At 32.9% G+C, this 12,028-nt stretch overlaps 1 protein-coding gene across 1 annotated transcript; it reads left to right on the top strand.

Moving 5' to 3' along the window:
• Positions 1-2,846: 2,846 nt before the first annotated feature.
• Positions 2,847-6,669, top strand: LOC134239230 (uncharacterized). The gene is made up of 3 exons (XM_062721391.1): positions 2,847-3,935; positions 4,474-4,485; positions 4,708-6,669. The coding sequence occupies exons 1-3, from the start codon at positions 3,023-3,025 to the stop codon at positions 5,301-5,303; spliced, it is 1,521 nt and encodes a 506-aa protein (XP_062577375.1). The 5' UTR covers positions 2,847-3,022; the 3' UTR covers positions 5,304-6,669.
• The last annotated feature ends 5,359 nt before the right edge of the window (positions 6,670-12,028 follow it).

The raw sequence follows: 12,028 nt of genomic DNA, 5'->3' as shown, positions 1-12,028 counted from the left end.
TTTTTATATTCATATGAAGCAGAATTTATGCAAAATCTTTTACGTGAAAAGAAGAAAACACTTGTTGTGGCCTTCAACTCGACATTTAGATATATCGACGACGTATTGTCAATTAATAATGTTAATTTCCATTCCTACGTCGACACGATATATCCTGGTGAGTCCGACACTTCTGCTTCATATTTGGATATTTCACTTGAAAAAGACACTAATGGTAATTTAACAACCAAACTATATGATAAACGTGATGACTTTAACTTTAATATCGTCAACTTCCCTTAATTATGCAGCAATATACCTTCATCACCTGCATACGGAGTATTTATATCTCAGTTGATTCGATAGGCAAGACCATGCTCTACGTATGAACAATTTCTTAAACGAGGTAAATTATTGACAAGCAAGTAGATGAAACAAAAATATCAACAGTCTCGTTTAAAGTCATCATTTCGTAAATTCTATGGTCGATACAATGACCTTGTCAGCAAATACAATTTATCATTGAATGGAATGCTGACTGACGTTTTTCATACCAATTGTTAGTCCATTATTTATACACTGAATTGACCACGGATTTTTTCCGTTATTTCCTGATTATGACAACGAGCACACGGCGGGTGTGACCGGTTGGCAGGGAATGCTCACTCCTCCATGGCACCTGATCCCACCTCTGATGTTTCGGAAGTCCATATTTGCTCTGTTCTTATTTTGTATATTTGTTTAATGGACGTTGAGATTGAATAATGTTCGTTATTTCCGTATCCTTCTTACTAGACTGAAAACTTTGAACTTTGATCTACCATTTATAGTTGAATATACTAGTAGTACGAGGGTCATTCAAAAAGTTCGTAGACTTTTGTCGTAACTTTTGTCATTTAACGTCATATCATTACCAAATTTAGTACACATATTTTAACAATTAATTTAAATTATTTGAGTCAAAAAATTTGAAATTATCTTGATAATTATGAAAATTATTAAGGATTTAAGACAGAAAAAATGGGGTCACGGAGCAGGGTCAAAATTGACCTGTTTTCTAATAAACACTTGATAATGTCTAGAGTCATACCTCTAATAAATGGCTCTTAAACGAAATAAAATTGAACTGCTTAAATTTAAAATTGTACAATTACTCCAGATGCTGGAATTTAATGTAATACATTGCTTCGTTCAAAAGATATCTATCTTTAAAAGTAGAAAGACTTTATGATAAAAATCAAAAAATGATGACGTCGAAGGACGTCACGGAGCAGGGAGTACCGAATAAAATTTTGTTTTGCATTCGGAAAACCTTTAAAACGAACTCTGAGAATGCTTGATGAACAACTAAATTGATACAAAATGTGCTTTGCATTTGTTTATACTTGGAATGACTATGTTTTGAGTGTTAGATACTTGGAATCGGACCATGAACGGTCTGCAATGAAACAAGTTACAGGTGACTCTTGATCTCTCGAAGTTCAAAGGACCACAAGAAAAGTTCGAGAGATCGAAGGGTTCGAAAGATAGAAAGTAAATAAAATCCGGAATTTTCAGTTCCGATCATCGAAGTTCTACTTTTATGGATACCGGAAGAACATATATGTAAATAAAGTCATTGCACGTTTTCTATCGTATTTTTTGTACAGGTAATATTTACTTGATATCAACAACAATGATCGAACTTCGACTAAATAAAACGAATTCCTAAAGTTTCAATACTTATGTGTTTTTATTTAATGATTACATGAAATCCGAATAGCCATTGTCGGTTTGACTATTCCTCGGCTTGATCGGGTCCTTCACCTGTTCACCAATGTTCACAAGATGTTTCTTAATCGGTATTTAGTACTTCATAAAGGAATTTCTTGTGCAATATTTGCCACAAAAATATGTCGACTCTAATAAAAGTTTATAGCCTATGGGAACTTATCGATTTGACGGAATAGATTGATCCACTCTTCTGTTTCCCTACACTGCGCGTCCAACGAGTCGCTGACGTCATAGTGGATCTTAGTACAGTAAGATTATATACATGGTAAAACACGGGTAGTAAATTATCATAATATCATAAAAACGGGTCATGATCAGTATTTTGTGGGATATTTGATAAATCACAGTACACAAAAAATATTTTTACATGGTTGTTGACGGAAATATTTTGTAGTTATGTGTAAGCTTATTTCGCAAATGTGTAACGTCATAGTAGGGTTTTCCCGTACTCGAGAAATGTAAACATGACACGTTTTTCTCGTGTTCATGTCTTGTTTAACTATGCCCTGTGCAATATTGAGCACAGCTTCACCAATCGATATTTTTGCAGTTAATCAATAACATGACGAACTTGCATTTCGACGTAATTTTTCAAATATTGAATGATAAGATTTTTTGTAAATTATTTTTTTTTTTGTCGTTTAAGTTATTTTAAAAAGAACGTAATTTTCCGTCTCCAGATGCGGTGACAAAAGAATCTTGCTTTTTCGAATTTTTAACCCTATTCACACTCTGAAATATCTTAAAAGACATGTGTGCTGACATATTTTCTATCTATGCTGAAAAAAATCCATTGTGGACCGAGTAATGGGCCCAGAAATACGGAAAATCAAAACTTTATTCAGACACTGTGGGCATAGTATTTGTCACTCTATATCTCAGAAATAAATCTAGAAACCTAGACCTTTATATATCTGCTTTAAGGTATGTGGGACATATTCAATAAGAGATATACAAAATATGAAAAAAATTGAATGACAGGTATTTTTTAGCTAAAAGTCCTTCATCCCCTTAAAAACAGTTTTTAATTTACCAATAATTATAATTTCTAGGGTTAAGATAGTATAGCGAAAAATAGTTGTCCTAACGATATGTAAACGAATTAATGTTCTTGAACGGAAGTTGCGTATTGTGTATGTGGTAATATTGTGTACTTGGTAAAAACCAATGAAATGGGAGTTAGGGGAATGACGTGTTTGAATAGTTTTCTCACGATAGTAGAGTTCAGTTTCTAGCGCACGCTCTACCCGAGCAGGTCAATTTTCCGAGGATGGACGCTAGGAGAATGGAATTGTCTCAAACCATATCAGAAGTAAATTTGGCTGTTTCTAGACAGCAAGGAGATTTATTGAACAGTTTACAGACTATGATAGACTCAAAACTCTCCAGTTTTCAGCAGAACATTCAGCAGATTTCTAATTCGCAGATTAACAGAATCGAAGAGAATCTCCAGACTGACCATTACGTTTTCAAAAAGAAAGGAAATGAAAACCAGTTCAAGCATCAGGCTCGCGTCCTATCTAAACTTAAAGAAGCGAACGAGCAGCTTAACTCGGCCACCATAAGTGAAGAAAATATACAGGAAGCGAGATCTAACATCACAGAAGGTATTGACTTGGTGAAAAATAGACAAAAGCTTATCAAATTAGCAGATTCTTCTCAATTACGATGGAGAGTTGTTAAAGAATACGAAACAAATCCTATCGCGGCTGACTCTGACGATAAAAAGAAAATTTACCGAGCCCAAATGAGAGCAGAAAGGAAAGCTAAAGAGGACAGATATATGGGGAGAAGGCCATACAGATTTTCACCTTATCCGAAGAGACCAGTGAGAGAAACCTTTTCCCGCAGGGATACCGACGATAAGGCAGCTACAAACAAGCCAGGCAGATGCTACGATTGCGGGGGAAAAGGGCATTGGAGTCGTGACTGTCCAAAGAAAGATGAGAATAAGATAAGTGAAAATTATATTACAATTTTGAATAAATCTGAGAATGAAGTAAATTCAAAAGTTGATGAAAATGTTTTGAAAATACTTAGTCCAGTTGGTCGCTTGAGGTCACAGGTGAGTGAATGGAAAGACATGGGGGCGAACGAAAGCATTGTTCAATTGATCAAGGTAGGTTACAGAATTCCTTTCAAAACTGAGCCACAATCGATTGTATTACGAAATAACAGGTCAGGTTTTTTAACGTTTTTACAAAGTACAAATAATAAATGATTGAGTTCGCTTAGGTTTCCTTCCTAAGAATTACGTTATAATATATAATCAAACAAACTTACGTCAACTTCCTGCAGACGAACAATGACAATGACAAATATAAAATCTGGATTGGCAAAATTAGACAAACTCGTGTTATAATATATTTTTCCTCGGTCCTACCTGGATAATGATTAGCAAACAAATATGAACTTAACGACAACGAATTATAAGAAAAGAATCAACCACAATTAAACCAATAATCAGATATAAAGTTATGACACTGTAGTTGCAGACTGAGTGGTTTAACCAACAACCCTGTTGTTTCCCGACACAGTCTGCAACTACCTAAAAACACACCCTAAAAGTCACAGAGACACCTTTATGTAAAAGTCACAAAGACACTATATCAATTAAGTCACCAAGACACTATATAAACTAAGTCACTGAGACACACTATTAAGGAACTAGGTTCCTGAGCTGAGTGGTTTAACGAACAATTCTGTTGTTTCCCGACACAGCCCAAGAACCTAGTCCAGGAGGTGTTACTCAAACAATGAGTAACGACCAAGTAACCAAATATTTCATGGGTGTCTGTATTTATACTCTTTCTAATTCCTAATGATTGGTTGATGATTCTGAAACTATGATTGGTTATAATATCAAGCGCTGATTGGTCAAATATAAAATGATCTGATTGGACGATTTCAAAGGCATCTAAATCCACTATGATCATTACACTTTGAATGACAAAGAATTCGTATCAAAAGAGATAGAGAATTTACTAAAGAAGGGGTGCGTCTCAAAGGTTGGTAAGATTCCTAAAGTTGTAAATCCTTTGACGGTTGCGAGAAACAGGAACGGTAAGCCACGCTTAGTTCTTGACTGCAGACACTTAAACCCACATTTACATAAATTTAAGTACAGATATGAAGATGCCTCGGTAGCTAAAGAAATGTTTAAAAAGGGGGATTTCATTTTCACATTTGATCTTAAATCCGCTTATCATCATGTAGAAATTTTCAGCGAACACAGAAATTTTCTAGGATTTTCATGGGAAGTTGAAGGGAAAACGCATTATTATGTATTTAATGTTTTGCCTTTTGGCTTATCTACTGCGGGGTACATATTTACAAAAGTGCTCAGAGAACCTGTCAAATGTCTGAGAGCAAAAGGTATGAGAATCATTACCTTTCTAGATGATGGAATTGGAGCTGAATCGTGTTTAGATAGTGCAAAATCTGTGAGTATTTACATTAAGGAATTTTTTGAAAAGCTAGGATTTTTGTTTGCTGATGATAAATGTGAATGGTTTCCTACTCAATACCGAGTTTGGTTAGGTTTTGTGTAGGATATGGCAAAAGGGAAAATTTTCATAACATAAAACAGGGTCGACCGTCTTATCAATTGTTTAAACAATGTTCATTTGAAAGTTATGAAAAGTTTTACTTTCTTTCATGTTAAAGAATTGGCAAGAATTGTAGGTCAGATCATTTCAATGAAAGTAGTAATTGGAAGCATTGTTAGGCTGAAAACAAGATACTTGTACGATTGCATAATGAGCAGAGCAAGCTGGAACTCAAAGGTAAAAATTTCAGCCTGCGCTTTTAGCGAAATCGAATTTTGGCGGGAAAACTTGAATACTTTGAACGAGAATGGTTGTCTCATTGAAAGTTTTGACGCATCAGATGTATGCGATTTTCATGTATTTTGTGATGCCTCAGATGTAGGCTTTGGTGGATTTATTGAATGTATATCAGATGAAAATCAAGTGAATATTGGAAATGTGTTTGGAAGCTGGACGGAAGAGGAAAGTCAGCAAAGTTCAAGATGGAGAGAACTGGAGGCTGTGAACAGGGTTGTCAAGAGTAATGTTTCACATTTGACAAATGAAAATATAAAGATCATTTCAGATAACAAAAACGTTTCTGTTATTTTATCGGTTGGTAGCAAAAAATCATATTTACAAGATATTGCAAATGATATTTTCAAAACATGTTCAGAGAACAGTATTCGAATCAACCCTGTTTGGAAGCCTAGGGCGGAAAATAAAAAAGCAGACAGTTTGAGTCGATTGACAGACATGGATGATTGGTCAATAGATGACGAAATTTTTGAATATTATGAAAAACTGTGGGGTATGCATACATGTACAGTGGACAGGTTTGCTACACATTACAACAAAAAGTGTATTAGATTCAATTAAAAATATTGGTGCCCGGGCACAGAGTGCATAAATGCTTTTGATATTTGTTGGGCAGATGAAAACAATTGGTTGGTTCCTCCTCCAATTTTAATTCCAAAAGTTATAAACAAAATTGTTTCAGACAGAGCAAAAGCAACTTTGATTGTTCCAGAATGGAAATCTTCTCCATTCTGGCCAATGTAATTTGATGGTGAAAAGTTCAAAAGTTTTATTCAGTCTTGGAAATATTTATCAAAGAAAAGATTGATTACTCATGGTAAAAGCAAGAAATCTGTATTTGCCAAATATTCTTTGGATTTCAAAATGGTAGCGCTCAAGATAAGATTTTAATAATTTAAAAAAAAAAGGAGGGGGACGTAAAAATGGTATGACATGAATTTAATGATTATTGTACAGGTGCATATAATTTATATTAAAATTTTGATTTTAGGACTAAATCTTCAGACACATGTAAACAGAGCAGTAGAAGATAGTGGTGTTCCATTGAAAAGTAGCCTAGGAAGCCTTAGCAATCATTGTCCTTTCCAAAAGTGAAAACACAAATAAAACGTATTCAAACAGTTTCCAGCGATGGAGGAAATTTATCAACGATCATGGGCACAGTGATTTACCAGCTAAACCCGTGCATGTTGCACTATATATAACCCATTTGTTGGATAAAGGTGCATCCTATTCCACTGTGAGTTCTACAATTTATTCGATCAAATGGATTCATAATTTATGCGGTTTGGACGATCCTACAGAAAATTCGTTTGTAAAGTCACTTCAAGATTCTGCAAAAAGAGATTAACCGCAAAACCCGTGTGTAGAAAGGATCCTGTAGACAATGAGATGTTGCAGAATTTGTGTTCACTACATAAAGAATCTGATGATATTTTAACACTAAGAAATTTAGTAATGATTCTGATGGGGTTTGCAGGATTTTTGAGATTTGATGAAATTAGCTCTTTAAAGTGTAACAATGTCGTGGTTGAAGAAGATTATTTAAGAATTTTTATTGAGAAAAGTAAAAATGATCAGTTGAGAGAAGGGAATGAAGTATTGATTTCAAAGGGTGTTACGTGCGCTTGTCCTTACAGTATGTTTTTGCGTTATGCATCTGCTGCAAATATAATTTGTTGTCTTCAGATTTTATTTTTACGCCAGTATTCAGAAGTAAGGGAATCGCAAAGTTAATCACAAAAAATAAGCCCATTAGTTATACAGCAGCAAAAGAAAACATTGTAAAAATGCTAAAATCTGTTGCTCCAAATTGAAATATTGGAATTCATTCACTTCGTTCAGGTGGTGCTTCTGTTGCAGCCAATTCTGATGTTGACGAAAGATGTATACAAAGGCACGGTCGTTGGAAATGTCTGTCTAGCAAAACATGTATATCAAAGATTCCATTGTTAAGAGACTTCAAGTAACTGAGAACGAAGTGGATAAAGCTATTAGTAGATTGAAAAACAATAAAAGTAATGCAGAAGATGGCATAATTAATGAATTTTTTATTAAATGTAAAAATATAATGACACCTATTATATGTAAATTATTTAACAAGATTTTTAATTCTGGCCATTACCCTGAAAATTGGTCAACAGGATGTATTGTGCCCATTTTTAAAAAAAGGTGATAAAAATGATCCTAACAATTATAGAGGTATTACTTTAGTAAGTTGTTTAGCTAAATTATTTACAAGTATTTTAAATCAAAGATTGTTGGAGTGGGACAAAGAATATAATATAACGACAGATGCACAATTTGGTTTTTAACACAATGCAAGTACCATTGATGCAATTTTTGTTTTACAAACTCTGGTAAATAAGATGCTTAAAAATAAGAAAAGACTGTATTGTTGTTTTGTTGACTATAAAAAAGCTTTTGATTATGTTAATAGATCTAGTCTGTGGATAAGCTTAAATTATATGGTATAGATGGAAAAATGATGTGTATAATTAAATCACTTTATCAGAATGTGAAAGCATGTATAAAACATAATGGAGAACTGTCAGAGTATTTTAATATTACAACCGGTGTATTACAAGGTGAAATTTTGTCACCATTATTGTTTTCAATGTATGTCAATGATTTTGAAAATCATTTTATATCTACCAATTGTCCATCAATAGAACTACAAATGATTAATTTATTTTTACTTATGTATGCTGATGACACAGCACTAATTTCAGAAACACCAGAGGGTTTACAAAATATGTTAAATTCATTGTATACCCGGTACATATACATTAGAGTGGAGTTTAACTGTTAATGTCGAAAAAACAAAAATATTAGTGTTTAGAAACAGTGGACAGATTAGAGCTAAGGAATACTGGGAATATGATGGGAATACTGTAGAAGTAGTTAATGAGTTTAATTATCTTGGTATGTTGTTTAATTTTAATGGTAAATTTGCAAAAACACAACAACATTTTGCATCACAGGGAAGAAAAGCCATGTATAGTGTTTTGAATAGAATGAAAGATTTGAATTTTAATGTTAAAACACAATCAGATATGTTTGAGACTTATATAAGCCCTGTACTGTGTTATGCATCTGAAATTTGGGGATGGCACAAAGCTAAAGATATAGAAAAAGTACATCTTTCATTTTGTAAAAGAATACTTAAAGTTAGACAGAATACATATAACAGTATGATTTATTGTGAATTAGGCAAATTGCCTCTTGAATTGGTCAGGAAAAAGAAAATCTTTAAATACTGGTTAAAATTAAGAAATAGTGACAATTGCATTCTTCAAGCATGTCTACAAGAAAGGTTAGAAAATAATGATGAATGGATTGTAAATATTAAGAATAAATTTTATAGGCTTGGCTTAGTAGAACTATTCGATAGCAATTGTATAAATAGTAACACAATTGATATTTTATATCAGAGAATGAGTGACGAATTTATCCAAAGCATTTTGTCAGATTTAGGTAAATCACCAAAATGTCTCATTTATCAACACCTGGTAGATAATTTTACCCTTCAGGCTTATTTATGTAAACCAATACATCTAAAATATAGAGTAACAATTACCAGATTAAGACTATCTGCGCATAACTTAATGATTGAACAAGGAAGATATAATAAAACTTTGAGAAATAATAGAACATGTAGTCTCTGTCAATTAGGTAATTAGGTAGAAGATGAATTCCATTTTGTGTTAAAATGTCCACATTACAACACATTAAGACAAAAATACATTAAATCCTTTTACTCCCGAAGACCAAGCGTCTTCAAATTGGTACAGCTACTCAGTACACAGAATACAAAAGAATTATGTAATTTAGGAAAATTTTTGCAATTAGCGAATGCCTCAAGAACTGCATCTTTATCAATCTTATAGATTATCAGAAATATTATATGCTTTGTACATGTACGTTGTATGTCTATTCCATATTACATGTATTAAGATGTATGTATATTTCATTATTACATGTGTTTTGTCTATGAGATGTATGTCTCTCGACTTCAATAAAACTGAAAACTGATCCAAAAAGTTAGGGCTATAAATTTGTAATAAATAATCAAGTAATCACTCCCCCCTTCTCTCCCTTTCTTTGGTATTTTTCTAGCGTCTTCACGGTGCGCTATAATCAGGTCTGGGCGGCCTCCGTTTTTGGAGGATAGCTAGATTCAATATGGCAGCCAAATTTTTTACCATATATGGAAATCGCAATGCAATGTCGGATACTTTATCTTCTGATTTCAGATGATAGCACAGGTAATTTTCAAACGCCGCATGCCTACCTTTAATCAAAAAGTGCAAGCACCAGAGTACAATTAAATAAAAGATCAAACATTAAACTATCAATTGTATGTGGCGATTTGAGATTCTATGTCTATAATTTTTACAATACGCTTTCAAAGTTGGTACTTCTTGCGCTTCATTTCTACTCAATATTTCTTGTTATTTTGTTTAATTTTCATGTTTTTTCCCTATCAGGACAAATAAAAAGGCACTTAAATGCTCAAACAATACATAAATAACATTACTTTCATATTTCTTTTAATTAAATGAAGAAAATATTTTTATGTGCATAGTCTCGTGTTTATCCAAGTTTTTTCAACCCGTCACCTGGTAATCCTTTTCCCCTATATATTCCTCTTTTACAAAATTTTATTTAATGTAAATAAAAAAATGTTCTTTCACATACATCATTATTTAAGAGCCGATAAATCGCAAATCAAAAGCACGGGGGGGGGGGGGGGGCATCATGGCATCATTTTTTTCAAAAACTGGTTTCATGAATATAAAAACATTTTAGAATTGGCCACCATAGCCACATATTTTTACTCCATATTAAACGTGAGTATGTAATTAATTAGATCCCCTAATTAAAAAAAAAATCGTTTCACTGAACCATCTTCCGTTTTAGTGTCAAATTAATTGAAGTTGGGAGTTCAGCAGTAATCTTCCGTAATAAATATTATTGTAACTTAAATTATTTATCAGGGTGTTTTTTTCATATTTTCCTACCGCTGCTTGTTTATTTATTTTTTGACTGCAAAGATAAATATATTTAACATTTTACAAAAACATGTTTCTTGAAGTAGACATCTCAACTTCGTTAAATTGATTTTGCGTAAATCTAAAATATTCACGATTCCTTGATAATCAGGAGAAAAAAATTCACATCCCAATAACATAAGAAATATTCGGTATAAACACTATAAAAATTAACTAGTTTTGCGCAAACTAGGTTGCTAACAGTAAGTAAGTAAGTAAGTAAGTAAGTACAAGGTACATCACAACTTAGTACCCGATTATTCCCGCAACAAGACGTAATGAATCAAAGTATGATACACGCAATAGAGAGGACTACACTATTCCTAGATGTAGACTTGAAATATTCAAGAAATCTTTTGTTCCTGATACAATAAACCAATGGAATAGTCTGAGTATCACAACTAGAAACAGCATATCTTTTAGCAGCTTTAAAAATAACATACATAAAAAAACCAGCAGAACCCCTGCTTATGTCTCCCATGGTAATAGACGACTTAATATCATACATACTAAACTACGACACAATTGCATTTTAAATTATGATCTTTATAGAGGAAACATTATCGAGAGTCCTAACTATTCATGTGGTACACCAGAAGACCCATATCATTTTTTCTTTGTCTGCAATAAATACCAATATGCTAGAGAAAAGCTATTCAGAGATTTACTGTGTCCTACGAAACCAAATATCAAATTGAACATTATTGATTGTCATTTACTTCTGTGGGGAGATGAGTCACAAAATGTAGAAATCAATAAATATATTTTTCAGTCAGTTCATAAATTTATAAGAGATTCTGGTAGATTTAATTAATTAATACTGCCTAACTCTATATATCCATATAATTATATATTTATCATAATTATGTAAAAAATGTATGTTTCAATTTAACAAACTTGTTTGTACATCAATATTCCTTTTCACTTATTTTCCCTATGTATATATATTTACAGTTGTATGGTGAGAACCTAGTAAGTTGTTAGAACTTGTGTTCAAACCATTTGTATAGTATTTATACAATAAAATATGTTCAAACCAACAGTAAGTATAGGCAGGCCACTCTGTTCTCCTACGCAACTGTCTGTTAAATCATGCTGCAGTATCTCTAAGGAAATGAAAATGCAGCATGGTTTAACAGTTGCTTAGGAGAACAGAGTGACCTGCCTATACTAACTCTTAGCAACTTAGCTGTTAAACTAAACACCTATTAGACCGGTACACATAACTGAGGGAAAATTAAATACACTGATCCCAAGACATCTAGAATTACAAATACAACTATGAAGAAGAATCTTCGAAGAAGAATGAGGTTTTTTGGTCCAAAGACATTTTGATATACCAGTATAGCTTAGACAATCATTAATTAAACAAACAGT

The sequence above is a fragment of the Saccostrea cucullata genome, unplaced genomic scaffold (assembly GCF_032062105.1).
Source record: "Saccostrea cucullata isolate Sc308-1 unplaced genomic scaffold, CSIRO_AGI_Scuc_v1 ctg4604, whole genome shotgun sequence".
NCBI lineage: Eukaryota > Metazoa > Mollusca > Bivalvia > Ostreida > Ostreidae > Saccostrea > Saccostrea cuccullata.
The sequence above is the reverse complement of the archived record's forward strand: the minus strand, read 5'-3'. Positions and strand labels throughout refer to the sequence as shown.

What these genes read in the sequence shown, in the direction of transcription:
- LOC134239230 (XM_062721391.1), top strand. Translation starts at nt 3,023, where the DNA reads ATGGACGCTAGGAGAATGGAATTGTCTCAAACCATATCAGAAGTAAAT.